This window comes from Bombus bifarius, unplaced genomic scaffold (genome assembly GCF_011952205.1).
Source record: "Bombus bifarius isolate JDL3187 unplaced genomic scaffold, Bbif_JDL3187 scf7180000007990, whole genome shotgun sequence".
NCBI lineage: Eukaryota > Metazoa > Arthropoda > Insecta > Hymenoptera > Apidae > Bombus > Bombus bifarius.
In genome coordinates this window covers 2,105,895-2,121,008 of record NW_022884371.1, presented here as the reverse complement: position 1 = coordinate 2,121,008, position 15,114 = coordinate 2,105,895, and the positions used below count along the sequence as shown (strand labels likewise).

Below are 15,114 nucleotides of genomic sequence, written 5' to 3'. Positions count from 1 at the left end.
TTATAGCGCAAGTTTCTGTTGATATACAGGTATAAAATGAAAGATTACCCTATTATTTCGTTTATTAAGCATATAAATGAAAAATAAAAATAAGGAAAATACAAATACTTTACATATAAAAATATACATACATTAAAATATATTAGTAAAATGCATGGAATAAAGTAAATATAAATTTGCACGATAAATTATAAAAACATCATTTTAGATTCAATATTGACATATTTTATATGTTTATATTTTTTCAAATATTTTAATATTTTAATTAATAGAACAATCATTTACTTTAGGTTAACAAATATATATATATATATAAAAAATGTATTATCAACTTATTATTAACTTGTGGTTATAATAATTATTAGATTTTGTATAATGACATCATCATCCATTTTTGTTACAAACAAGTAATAATATAATATTATTAGCTTAAAAATGTTGCTACTTCGTAACATAGGCTACAAAAATTCCATAAATAAAACTGTTTTTATATACAAAGCTATTTAATTAATGACACAGAAACGATTTCAATGTTTACAATGTGTTTGCAACGAATTTTAAGTATAATATTTTTTATATAAACATAATATTAATTACTTTTAGAACATTTACATTAAAATTATATTTTAATTATAAAATGGATTATATGTGACCCAATGTGCCCTATCTTGTTCTGCTGCAGATTTATGAGTTGTAAAAATACTTTTGAATACTTCTGATGCTTTGGGATCTTTAGCAACACTGTAATTATCTTTAACTTTTTTATATGCTGGATCTTCAGCTTCAGTCCTATTACTATTGACCTTCACAGTACCATTTTTCTCCTCTTTTCTCATTTTTTTCTTTGGTACTTCCTCTTGTTTAACATCTTGCATTTGATTATCTTCATTATGTTTCTGTTTCTTAGATCTTTTCTGAGCTGTTTTTCGTTGGGTCATATTTTCTTCCATTAATTTAAGATCATCACCTTCTGCATTTATAATAACAATATCTGTTTCAGTAAAAGGCTGTTGACATTGATGACATATCTGAAATACATTATAACATAAAAATCTCAATATGTTTCTTTTAATTATTATACTTATAATAAAACTGCCTACCTTACTTCTGACTTCCTTAAGTGCTCTTTCACTCATTACACAGCCACATGACCATAAAAAGCAGAATTTATACTTTCCATTCATTTCTAGTCCAATAAGTGGACAAATATATGGACTCTTTCTTTCATCAATATAACAATCTCCTTTTTTTGCTTTGTTACCCTCAAATGCCGGATTAGATGTTAAATTTAAGTTTTTTATGTCTTTCAAAGTTTTAATATGTTGTGCTGATTCTGGAAGAGTATTTCGATCAAGGAGGCCTTCTAATACAGATTCTTTACTATAAAGACGACCTAAAGCACAACCAACAACTGGTGGCTGTAATGGTAATTGTTTAATTGTACAGTGTCTCCACTTAAATGCTAGCTCTGCTTCCTTATCTTTCTGCAATTGATTATAAATAATTATATATAATTTTATTTCAGTTAGATACACAGTATGATAAGGAATTAATTTTTGTAAACTAAAATTGATGATGTTTTATATATGTCATTCTTTTAGTAAATGGATGATATATAATAAACCTTATTACATAGATAGTATTACGTAGAAAATTACCTGTTCTGGTTTCTTTTTGACTCTTACGAGTTCATCTCTGCGAGGAATAGTTCCACCATCGCAACCCATGATATATCGTAGACTAAATCAAAAATACGATTACGATCTTTAATCCTAAGCTGATCTGTGTCAAATGCTGTTATGGACTATACGGCAACCAACAGTCTCCTCTTTGCCACAATGTCAAAAGCACGGTGTAAGGTGTAATCAGAGAGAAAATTTCCTCTCTAGTGTAATATAAGGGTATTCCGTGTTTTGATGACGCACCTCTATCCTATTGGTGTATTTGTACTGTGACGATTATTAGGTAGTGTGAGTAGTGATTAGTTCCTCTGGCCATCACTATCGCTAGAGACATCGTTGTTAGAAAGGCATATACGTGTATATTAATGAGATGTAGTGATACAGATTTTAATAGTGATATTATTAGCAAAAAGTACTAATATATAACACTGGATACGGTATACAGTTTATGGTATCTCAACCAGAGATAAGTACTAATAAATAAGTGTGAAATAGATGAGACCTCTCGCTGTGCATATGCACATTTCTCGCATCCAACCAAAAGCATCGGAGTGTGCGTATAGTTCCGCTGTTTAACCGCTAGAGGCAGTAATTCGTGAAGCGTAATTTGATTGAATTTCTCCCATGCTCATTGGCAATCTCTCTACTCATCTCTGGTTCCAAATCAGCTGATGATTCTTTTAGTTTATGCTTTAGTTGCCGGGCGGGTCGTAAGACAGCAGCACACAATTGTCATCACGTGAGGTCACAATGGTTTCTGATATAGTTTCGACGACTGAGTGATCAGAACAGCGAATGTTTTAAATTTCTAGAGAAATTCAAGCATCTACCGTGTTTTTCAAGCAAAGGTACAAATTGAAATATCTGGGGTAAGTAGAAGCAATTTGTTTCGCGTTTAAAATAAATCAATGATCAATAAATTATGATTAAATAGAAAGTGCTTTTAACCCATGTTTTACGATTAAGAAGAAATTGAAGATTATTGTCAAATATAATATTAAGATTGTGATACTTGTTTTTGAGCCACTCAATGCAATATATTGTGTGTTCATTATATTGATTGATATTAAGCTTCCAGATTGTTCGAAATTTAATGTACGACGTACTTTTTATGAAAACGATCAGATCTATTGTATTATCGATTTTATACTGGTTTAATAGTGGACGCCATTAAGTCATCTCAATGATAAGCTCGACTTTGCACTAAACATTTTGTATAGTCCTATCAATTTAAGACTATCTCTTTTGTAATTTTATGAACACTTGTCATTTCCATATATTGATCGTTCTGTAAGTTCGGCGCGCCATTCTTGCACTTAGTATATGTCACGTGGAAAGCGCGCCTAATTACATAATATAATACTACAGTGAAAGAAATATGTTGTGCCACACCCCCTTTTTTTATTTCATTTTTCAAAGCTTTGCAAATGTTTCAATTGTTTAGAATTCTGAATTTTGCACCACCATTTATTTATACACGAATAAGTAACGAATCCATGGACAATACTCGTAGAATTATAATGTTAATTTGATAGATTAGCTACGTTTGATAGACAAACAGGTGATTGTTGACAAAATTATTTTTTTCTACAGCCAATTCTCATCTCAAAAATGTATTTATCATAGATAAATTATACAATTATTTTAATACAAAATACCACTCTAATATTTCTATAGAGATTTGAATAAATATATAGAAAATTATTTGATGTTTATATATTTGAGAAATGTTAAAAGATTGAATAAAATTTGCTATACAAAATATAGTGCAAATAAATAGGTATATAACACTATAAAATATGACAATTTACGTGAATGAAGTACATAATATTCCTACAATATAAATTTTCAGACATACTAAGTCATCTACATTGGAACATTATCCAAAATGACAGAATATTGGTTAATATCCGCACCTGGAGATAAAACATGTCAACAGACATGGGAAACCATGAACAATTTGACATCAAAACAACATTCTTTGTCAGTCAACTACAAATTTCATATCCCAGATTTAAAGGTGGGAACATTGGACCAATTGGTTGGCTTATCAGATGATCTAGGAAAACTTGATGCTTATGTTGAACAAGTAACACGCAAGGTGGCAACATACCTAGGAGAAGTTTTAGAAGATCAGAGAGACAAGCTACATGAAAATCTTTTGGCTAACAATAGTGAGTACAAATATTGGTGTGTTTATGTTTTTAAAATTTGCTCTATAATTTAAATTTATATATAATCTATTCTTTGATATAAGAGAACAGATTATTGAAAAAGTCAAGGATTCAAAATTATCAACTTTCTATCCAATGTTGCTTCAAATAGAATGCTTCAATATTAAAGATTTATCAAAATATTGGTATTATATTATTATATCATGGTATTTTATCTTTTTGGATCCTTACAAACAGGTATCGATCGATTTTTTGTGTATGATGTTTTAACAATAAAATAATATTGGTTGGCAAAGACATCAATGAATACTATACACAACACAAAACATGCACACAACTTAGAATTTTTCTTTAACAATGATCTTAAACATGTATCAGTTGATTTTCTAAAAATTTTAATTTATTCATTGATAATAATAATAATAGCACGATTAGAGTCTTTGATCCTTCTCCTCAGTACCCTACATTAATAGATTGATAGATGGAAACAAAATTTTGTCTGTGTACGCTAATAATCAAATAACAACAATATTATTTTTTTACAAATTGTCTTAATAGACATGTTTTTTTATTGAGGATAATATGCAGGCAAAATACTTGTGGCTATAGCACACAGTAATTAACATTCTTAAATATGATATGTACCATATATCTTTTTTATTAAACTTTTCAACATTTAGTTGGAAAAATCTGTATTATAAAAGGTTTTCCTGTAATATATTAAAATGTTTGTTTGAATGTAAAATATTCTAAATTCTATATAATAAATAAACAATCAAGTAATTTGAACAATTATCCTTGAAAGAAAAACATTCAAAATTATATGCATATTTATTTTTATGAGTAACATAGTCTATGTCAATCTGTTATAGTCAGTATGATTATTACTTAAGTGCATAAAATCAGTGTTTCTTTTCTTTACCTTTTCCAATTTTTTATTTTATTAAGAAATTAAGAATTTTAGTTAATGTACAAGATATGATGGTACACATCATATTTTGGCATATGATTTACATATCTGTAGAATGCTTATTACTATAATTAGATTAGAATTCATTTATTTTATTATTTATAACAAATATTTTCTCATATTTATGGTGTTGCTTGGCTTGCTTTGTTTAATTTGGACCACATTAACCCTATTTCCCTACCTTATTATTTTATTAACAAATGCTCATACATGTGCACCATCAAAGATGTATAAAGCTACAAAAAATTTTAATACACAAACATGCAGTATCATCATATATTGAAATATATGTAGAAGAAATATTTCAAATATACAATGATTTAGAGATATAGACCACATTTTTTATTAAAAATTTACAAAGGACGCAAGGAGTTGCTTGGGTTACTGTGGTCACCAAGCTCGAATTAGTTATTACAAGGATTCTTTTCCTTTTTTCTTCAGTTATTTTATACCCTTGGCATTATTAATCATTTGCAATTTAAGTTGACATTATTGCATATAATTTGCTCATTTTGTCTTCAGTTCCTTTATTCATTTTGATTATGTCTTGTTTACCTTTTGTTTTCGTTTTTTCTTTCTTTCATTCTTTTGTTGCTTTTGCCATTTCGGAGTATTTAACGGAAATCTTCCTTTAAGATCTAGATGGTACTTTATTTGCAAAATGTAGTAACGAAAAAAATAGGAATCAACAAATTTTTAGCAAGTATAGTAATCTTATTAATAACTGAATATTGTAATCATGAGGTGCATAGTTTTTATAAATACAATTATTTAAATATAGATCTAACTTACTATTTTTTTTAGTAAAAACTGCATATCTCACTAGTTTCTTTTGTTACAAATGTAAACGCGATGCTCTTAATATGTACACTCACTAGTGAAATAATAAAAATTAACATTCATTTATGATGTGTAAAACTATCCATTTATTAAAGTCCGTAATTAAATTTTTAATGAAATAGAGAGGTTGTCTATGCGCTAAATACTCCGTGACTTCTCTTTTCTTTTTTTTGAGTTATTTTGATTGAGTTTCGACAGCATTGTCGTTAGGCATTTGCGTAGGACGCAATAATAGTTGAACGAGACGTAAGAAAAATCGCGCGGAGATTGGGACTGGGCTGTAATGGATAGGTCAAACGTCAGTGGATGGGGAGAGCTCGAGCCCCGAAGGGGGTCCGGACACCCCGCCAAACACCCCCGTCACCCCATCACACAAGTCTTCAAAGGAGCATCACAAGCAGTGGAAGGAATCGGAGAAATGTGAACCAGAACCAGCCGCCTGTTTAGGTCAGCATCATCACCAGCGTCATCATCATCACGAGCATCATCATAGTCATAAACATCACAATCATCCTTCCGAAACCGAAAAGAAATCATCATATAGTCCTCAAGGCATCTGTGATGTCAGATCATCAAATGATCCTTTATCAGCATATTCATGCTACCATGCGCATTGGTGCGCTGCTTCTACCTCTTCCACACCTATTCCTAGTCCTACTCCCACGAGTCCGAGTCTTTCCCTTTCATCAAACTGTAGCAGTGAAGGAGAGACCAGATGGCAGTCGGCGACACGTCATCGGACTACTGAGAAAGCAGATCGATCTACCTCCAATCGTAAATCGCTCGGCAATGACGACGACGAAGACGATGCGGACCAAAACAACGACCAAGACCAAGACCAAGACCATAGCGGCAATTTGCCCAATCCAGGTACCCGTCCTATCACCGCCAGGTCAACCCGTCGAACCTTTTCTCCCAACATAGCTGCGAGACTTGTTCAAACCTACTTTCCTGTGCACCTCGTGATTCGCCCGTTTAGCGACCGATTCTTGTCTTGTCTTATCTCCTTTGGAGGTAGATATAGGAGAGAAAGAAAGTGAGAGAGAGAGAGAAAGAAAGAGAGAGAGGTTGTCATTTCATAGTATTGAAAGTTTTGAAACAATGATCTTCGCATGCAGCTTTTGCTTAGAGGAAAAAGAACAAGAATAATTGAAACTCACGTTGTTTCAGTTTTTCCCAGTCACTATATATTGAAAGCGTCTTTATGATCCTAGTGCGCATTTCCTTCAGTGTCAATTCTGCACAACTCTGCACTACATATATGCAATGTTTGTAATGCTAAAATATTTTATGCCAAATCTTGCCTCCAATGTAATAAATTATTTCAAATCTTCTTAAATGTTAATGTGCTATGTCAAATGAGAAAGCATTGCTTATTACATATTTTATTTTTTATTTTTTGTCACTGTAATAAATTTTCTACACTCTCTTATAATTAAATTTGCATTATTCAAAAGACATAATTTTCTTTGTATTAGTGACTAAATATATGTTACATATTTGTATATACTTTGACAATTTAATAAAAAAAAAAGAAAAAAAGAAAGAATATTAAAGCACATTATAAAAGTCATGACAATCTCTCTCGAATGCTTACAGCATACACCAAGTGAGACAGTACCAAAAGGAAAAAGATACTTGGCTTAGTTTACTTAGCTTGTGATTCAAAATACAGAAGCCTAGTATATCAAATATTTTGTGTTGTACCACAGTAATTTCCTCGGTGATATTTCTACAATATTTCTTGTGCACGCAGGAATTAAAAAATTGGAAGATAACAAAGACAGCTGCCCATGTTCTAGCACATTTTAATTGCAGCAAATGTGCGTACATTCTTAAAGTTTATTTTTCGGAAAATGCTCTAGTTTGTTTTAAGTTCTTAGCTAGTTCTTTTTCACTCCTGCGTCCTAGTGGTGAACAAGTACAAAACACAAGGGACTATCTAATTTTGTGTTAAAATTCATTTTTAATGATATGAGAATGTTCTATTTGATTAATATTTTTTAGAAATCATTCAATCAATTGTTCCAGGTGCTGTGGACGAATGAATGAACACATAGTATATTACCTCAATCATTATCAACCTTATTTTTCTTACATTTTAACTGCTTCTTTTTTATAACTTCTTTACTTCATGTTCTTTTATACCATACTTTGTTTCAATTTTCCTAGGTATAACATTTTTTATGTATTATTTTTAAAAGATACATGTTTAAATAAATACTAAATTTACTAGAGATTACTCATATACAAAAAAAAAGGAAAGTTACAATGTGTTAGTATAATAAGTTGGTCTGATGTAATTATTTTGTCATTACATTAAGTTACTTAAATAATTTATGTATACCATTATTAAAATTAAAATTTATGGTTGTGAATCAGAAAATCTTGTGGATTTAAAATTCATGTTATAAATACAGACTAAAGTATGGTTTAAGAACAATTATAAGAAGTATGCTATATTTAAAACACAGTTACACAATCTTAGTAATAACTTTATTTCTTTCAATACATTTTTTAGCATTTTCCTATACCTAGCTTTTACATGCTTTCAAACCATTACTTTCTATAATTTTCATAGAAAGACTATTGCACAAACTATAATACATGTACTCATATGTATTATGGACGTTAGCACAGACTACAGATGACACACAATTAATAAAAGTTTTAAAACACTTATCGATCGGTACATGGACTTACAACATACTGTTTCGCATGATAAGATAAATTTTAATGACAGTATGGTGCTCAGTACCCTTCAACACTACAAGTTATCCGTATCACAGAGAACATCCTACTGATCAACTTTTATAAAATACTTCATAAACAGTTGGCATGAAATGCTTAAATATCTTAGTTTAGCCGTATACTATGTCTATGTTACTATTGTTCATGCTACACCATTTAGGTCTCTAATATACACAAATCAAACATGATATCTTGAAAATAATAATTAAAAGATATAAACTATTTATATAGCATCAATGATCATCATATTTCAGTAGTTTTCACTGTATTCATACTCTAATGAAACAAGTGTACATGCGTATGCGTGCATGCGTGCGTGTGTGCTTATTCATAAAAAATTATCCATTGACAGTTTCATGAAAGGACATGATAACATAGTTCAAAATCCATCAGTAGTTACAGAGTTATCATAAATTTTGTTTGAATGAATATTTTGTCAAAAAGTTTCTTTTTATTGATAATAAAAAAGAAATTGCAGTGAAACAAATCTTACAACATTGAATTAAAGGGACTAGCTGGAACTACTTAATTATAAAACTTCACGATTCATTCAAACGTGATTTACGAGTAATTCTTTTTCATTACAGATATATAAATTAATTAATTTGAGCTAATGTCTACTTAAAAATGTTATGTATTAAAAAGAAAGATCAACTTTACTTAAATAAAATGAATTTTACAATAAGAAAGAATTGATAACATAAAATGCTTCTATACATTAATGTTTGCATGCTGTATTTTTGTTAATGTCTCGCTTATTCTTGTAACGCTAATAATAAGTAAGGAGCGTACTAGAATCAAAAAATGAGTTTAGTAGAAACAGTCTTTCTCTGTTATCTTATTATTATCAATACTCTCCTTATCACAGAGTCAATCTACAAAATTATTTTAATTGTGGTTCAGCTAAAATTAATTTAATTAGATACTCAGATGTACTCATATGCATAATTTTATTGTACACATGCAGACTTATAATTTTCTTTTCTTTTTTTTAACTAGCATAAAAGAAACATAATGTAAGTAGAAGTAATATTATTTTCTTTAAAGAAAGGTTTAGAATTTTTTACCACTTTTCTTATGAACATAAAAATATAATAAAAATGTGTGAAAAAATATGTAAAAATGAAAAATATAAATATTATAGTTGATAAAATTAGATGTTACAGATATATTTCTGCATTTGTACAATATATCTACAATTCAACAGAGCTTTATCATTTCCAGCTTATAAACTTTATCAAATCATTAAAAATATATTCAGTATTCCATTTATAAACACACTTAAGCATTAATTATACTACATGTAATTTAAACATTGCATGTTACTTATGATTCCACATTTTCAAAATTGTACCAAGCTCTGTTTGAATATTTATATAGAAAATGAAGATGGTTATCTCGCAGAACAATTACACTAACATTTTAAATTTACTAGGTGATCTACCATCATATATAACTCGATTCCAGTGGGATATGGCAAAGTATCCTATCAAGCAATCATTGAGAAATATTGCTGACATTATCAGTAAACAAGTGGGTCAAATCGATGCTGATCTTAAAACTAAATCTACAACATATAATAATTTGAAAGGAAGTTTACAAAATCTTGAAAAGAAGCAAACGTAAGTTACAACTTTTTATTGCCCAACATTTCATATATGTAAATTATTGTTGATTTTATTTAAGATTTTTATATCTTGAAAGTTATTTAAGGAAGATAATTGTTATTATATAGAGGAAGCTTATTAACAAGAAATTTGGCAGATTTAGTGAAGAAGGAACACTTTATCTTGGATAGCGAATATTTAACTACTTTGCTTGTAATCGTCCCAAGGTAAACTTACTTAACAAATTTTATAATTGCTGCTATTTCTTTAGATGATACAAAATTTTTTCTATGAAATGTTTAGAGCAAATTTCCAGGAGTGGCATAGTGGATATGAAAAATTAACAAAAATGATAGTACCACGTACCACACAACTCATCGCTCAAGATGTTGAGTATGGATTATTTACTGTTACTTTGTTCAAAAAAGTTATCGATGAATTTAAATTACACGCACGTGAAAAGAAGTTCATTGTTCGTGATTTTACATATAATGAAGAGGAATTAGCAGCAGGTACCTAATATCTTGTTACAAACTTCTATTTCTATTTATAACAAATACTTTCTTTTTATTTACATATAAATTAGTTTATACAATTTTTAGTTTTATAGTAGAGACATTAATATTATTTACAATTATGAAATTTATTAAAATATGTTATAGGAAAAAATGAGATAACAAAATTGGTAACAGATAAAAAGAAACAATTTGGGCCTCTTGTACGTTGGTTAAAAGTTAACTTTAGTGAGTGTTTTTGTGCATGGATTCATGTTAAAGCTTTGCGCGTATTTGTAGAATCTGTCCTAAGGTAAATAATCATTTGATATTACAAAGGTTACATATAATCATATATCGATTAAATTATGACTTATTAGGTATGGATTACCTGTAAATTTTCAAGCGATATTATTGCATCCTCATAAAAAATGTGCGAGGCGTTTACGTGATGTTCTGAACCAGCATTACGCTCATTTAGATTCCTCTGCTACAACATCGTCTGGTGCACAAGGAAATCAAGATGTAAGTTGTAACGTTTTAATAATAGATTTACTTCGATTTCTTTATAAAAATTCTGTCACGTATTACCTAATATCTTTTTCCTATTTGTATGTTCAAACAGAGCGTGGATATACCAGGGTTAGGTTTTGGCCAAAATGACTATTTCCCTTATGTGTATTATAAAATCAACGTAGATATGGTTGACAATAAGGTCTAATTATTGAAGTGATGAGTCTATTTTCTTATATTTTAAATATCCTTTCATTTACATAAAACATACTTCCATATCTCCAGGTACTTAAAGCAGGTGCGTACAAAGTAGTTTATATGAACTATGATCATTTCTGTTTACATGAACTACAATATATTGCATTTTTTAAAACTTTGCTACGATCTTGATTTTCAATGTAAATGTAATTATTATTGATTCACTTCCAGGAGTATATCAAATATTTACTCAAAACTGATATTTTTATAGTACATCAAAATGCCTGGAGAGATGTATGTACTTTGATATTAGCTTAATATAAACTATGCATAATAGAATGCACAATCATTTGTATAAATTTTAGCAGACGAATTTGAATACATCTTTCAAATTTTCTTTTTTTTTTTTAAACAGGCTATATTTGATTGAACAAAAGACATTAGTACAAATGAGATTCATAATATGATTATATACTTTAAATTTGCAGCTTTAAACAAAATTGAATATATTAAATATTAACAACCATAATAATCACATTCTGCGTAAAATGCCTGTATAAATGTACCAAAATTCTCACAATTAAATATAGCACAACCTATTTTATATAGTACTACATGAAGAGCAAAAAATATATTGTGCCAGAATAGAAATTCTGCAATGTAGAATTGTATTATGTTATGTATTGCTTATAAAATTAAGACCATTGTGAATATTGTTATAAAGAAGAAAGTGCATCTTGTTACAAGACATATGTCATAATATCTGTTTTGATTCAAATGCTTTTACCATGTTCATTCAATAGGTCTTCATAATGCATATTGTATTATGCGACAACTAGTAAAATAAGTGTTATTGAAGTGTTAAGATACTGTAAATTTATTTCACTAATATTAAAAACTAATGTTTTAACAATGCAGAGTGTACCAGATACATGCTAATGTATCAATGTTACTTATTAAAAACTATAAAACTGCAAAACATTAGTGGAACTCTTGAAGTATTATTATTAACATTATCTTTCAAGTTTTAATGATATATAAAGCTTTTCATTTTATAATAAATACAATTGAAGTATTAAATATTGATTTGAAGGCTGCACAAAAATGAAAAGTAATATACGGAATCGCTATGGTGCATATTGTTTAAACAGGTTGTATTATAAATACTTTATGTATAGAAACTATGCTTTGCAATATTACTTTGAATATCGCTTAAATATTTTTTTCGAAATGGTATTTTTAATACAACGATGTAAATCGAATTGTATGTCTGAATTTATTCAATTTCATTCTATACATACGTTTGAGAAATAGAATGGTCTACAGATATAATATTTTTCCTGATTTAAACAAACATATTTTAACCTATGGGAAGATAATTTAGTTTATAATTTCCGTTCGAATAATAATCATTAATTCATTAGTGTTTCGAAGCGCATTTGTATTTCAAACTGTAAATTATTATACAGTTGACGATAAAGTGTTAAAAAGTAAACAAAATTTTATCGTCATCGATTAAATTTTATAAAAGAAAAGTTTTCCTATGCGTTAAATAATGAAAATGTTCTATGTATTAAAAACGTTATATGTATCATACTGATAATTCTGAAAATGTATTGTTTTATATACTCCAAAATCAATTACAATATTATATTAATAATATATAATTTTTAAATTCCAGTTGTAAAAACATTTCAGTCACAGTGATGACAATATTAGATGAATCATAACTGTATGTTAAATCTATGAATAAATGAATTCTTGAATGGAGTATGTGATCAAGAAATTACTCTGTTACAATCTATGTACACATTAAATATAAAGTATCATTTAATCATCTCGCTCTCCCTCTCTCTTTCTTGTTGACTATTTAGATTAATTAATATTGGATAACAAATATCGCATTTTATTTTAATTATATTATTTATTAAAACGAAAAATATGTATTCTTAAAACCTTTATAAGAAGTGTATAAATTGCAGTTTTTGTTATCAAACTTAACATAAATCTGAAATACGAAGTAGTACATTCTTACTGTCACATTACAAATACACAAACTTATAAAGTATGAGAAGAAACATTACTACTCTGACATAATTCCTGGAAAAAGAAGAAAAATTTAGTTTTATTTTTCTGTAATATAGAATTATTTATATTTTCTTTGTTACTTAAGTACTTTATGATAATTACATGTAAAGCATCAATTTCCTTGTCCCAATTTTTTTCACCAATATGTTTAACTGCCTTTGTAAGTATATGTCTTATTTTACTAACATTTTGTTTAAATACTTTTATTACATCAGCTGCATGAACATTATCTTCACAATCTCTCCAGCAATCATAATCAGTTGCCATTGCTACAACTGCATATAGAAGTCCAGCTTCTTTTGCCAAATATACCTTATTTAAAAATATATTTTATGTAAATTTACAAATTAGTACAAAGAAATTTGAGAAGAAATGTAGTACCTCTGGACATGTAGTCATATTAACTAAGTCTCCTCCCCATAAACGCATTGCATTACTTTCAGCTTTTGAGGAAAATCTTGGTCCTTCTATAGTTACAATTGTTCCTCCTTTTCTTATGTCATACCCTAATTCTTTACCAACTTCAAACAATATTTGAGATGTAGTTGGATCAAAAGCTGGTTCCATTGGCATATGGCACACTCCTAAAATTTGATACTGTAATATTTATTTGGATAGGATTGATGCTATGTTATTAATATAATGTTGAAATCTAGTTTACCAAAATATTTAGGTGAAGTACCATCATAAAAGGTAATACTTCTTTTTGTTGTCCTATCTAAGAAACTGTCTGGAACAACTAATTGTCCTCTACAAATAGTTTCCTGTAAAGAGCCACATGCTGTTGAAGCAAGTATATGAGTACATCCAGCTAAGCGGAGAGCTTCAATGTTTGCACGATAATTTACTGCAGTGGGACTTGTTGTATGACCTGGTCCATGTCTATATGCATTTAATTATATAAAATTTCCTACTTTAAACTTTTATTCCAAAAAAAGAAAGTATAAAACATAAAAGAATGTATGATATAAAAAAATTTATTTTTAAAAGCACAAATGTTACCTTGATAATAATACCACGTCTACACCATTAAGATCTCCATGGTAAAGATCGCTAGATGGAAATCCAAACTCATTTTCAGCCTTTCCTCGCGTAATTATAGTTTGACAATTTAATATTTGATTTTGAGGATCATCTAAACCTGAACCACCGATTATTCCGACCTAAAAGTTTGTAGAGATACAATAGCATTCAACTTAAAAAATAAAAGCCACCTGTTTGTCACGTGACAGTTTCAGAACATGAAATTGTTTATACAATTAAACTATATATTTTATTAACTATACAAATATTTACAAATATAATAATGCAAATATATAAACGATTTAAAAAAGATATAGATAATTTATTTGCTGAACATAGTATCACTATAAATTAATTAAATATAATTTCTCAAATTTTTTAATACGAATAATCTTACCTTCACTTTACACTTGGTCATTTTTAACTTTATTCAATGTTATCTAAAAGTTTTTGATATATACCGAATTTAAGTTACTGCTTTAAAGAACTACAAACGAAGTATGGAGAAAGCTCAACATTAAATGTATTTTTATATCACTGATAAGAGCCTTGACCCTTACTATTTTCGAATCATTTTCAATGTTATCGATTCAGCACTTACTAGAGGTATGCGGGTACGCGTATGTTTGGGATTGGAATGGATTGAAAGAAGTTTGGGAGGGATCGGGCGGAATCCGCTTCCAAAAGTTTCGAAATCCCGAAACTGAATTCGGTTATCAGCATAAACCATTGACATATATTCTATAGATACGAGGTCCCGTGAAACCGCGTAAA

At 28.8% G+C, this 15,114-nt stretch overlaps 3 protein-coding genes across 5 annotated transcripts; 1 reads left to right on the top strand and 2 right to left on the bottom strand.

Annotated features, from left to right (window-relative positions):
• Nucleotides 1–484: 484 nt before the first annotated feature.
• LOC117205424 (replication termination factor 2) lies at nucleotides 485–1,913 on the bottom strand. Its single transcript, XM_033443794.1, has 3 exons — nucleotides 1,659–1,913; nucleotides 1,101–1,484; nucleotides 485–1,028 (listed from the first exon to the last, which is right to left on the bottom strand). The coding sequence occupies exons 1-3, from the start codon at nucleotides 1,725–1,727 to the stop codon at nucleotides 627–629; spliced, it is 855 nt and encodes a 284-aa protein (XP_033299685.1). The 5' UTR covers nucleotides 1,728–1,913; the 3' UTR covers nucleotides 485–626.
• Nucleotides 1,914–2,269: 356 nt separating this feature from the next.
• LOC117205418 (V-type proton ATPase subunit C) lies at nucleotides 2,270–12,377 on the top strand. 3 transcript variants are annotated; one of them, XM_033443785.1, is made up of 9 exons: nucleotides 2,270–2,551; nucleotides 3,535–3,856; nucleotides 5,958–6,536; nucleotides 9,853–10,039; nucleotides 10,153–10,251; nucleotides 10,328–10,536; nucleotides 10,687–10,831; nucleotides 10,899–11,043; nucleotides 11,144–12,377. In XM_033443785.1, the coding sequence occupies exons 2-9, from the start codon at nucleotides 3,571–3,573 to the stop codon at nucleotides 11,237–11,239; spliced, it is 1,746 nt and encodes a 581-aa protein (XP_033299676.1). In that variant the 5' UTR covers nucleotides 2,270–2,551; nucleotides 3,535–3,570; the 3' UTR covers nucleotides 11,240–12,377. The 3 variants fall into 3 exon arrangements, with proteins under 3 accessions (XP_033299676.1, XP_033299678.1, XP_033299677.1); XM_033443786.1 differs by lacking the exon at nucleotides 2,270–2,551 and adding an exon at nucleotides 2,988–3,243; XM_033443787.1 differs by lacking the exon at nucleotides 5,958–6,536 and having other exon boundaries at nucleotides 2,302–2,551.
• Nucleotides 12,378–13,144: 767 nt separating this feature from the next.
• On the bottom strand, nucleotides 13,145–14,911 carry LOC117205423 (S-methyl-5'-thioadenosine phosphorylase-like). Its single transcript, XM_033443793.1, has 6 exons — nucleotides 14,738–14,911; nucleotides 14,320–14,480; nucleotides 13,979–14,199; nucleotides 13,699–13,901; nucleotides 13,420–13,629; nucleotides 13,145–13,329 (listed from the first exon to the last, which is right to left on the bottom strand). The coding sequence occupies exons 1-6, from the start codon at nucleotides 14,756–14,758 to the stop codon at nucleotides 13,288–13,290; spliced, it is 858 nt and encodes a 285-aa protein (XP_033299684.1). The 5' UTR covers nucleotides 14,759–14,911; the 3' UTR covers nucleotides 13,145–13,287.
• Nucleotides 14,912–15,114: the final 203 nt, after the last annotated feature.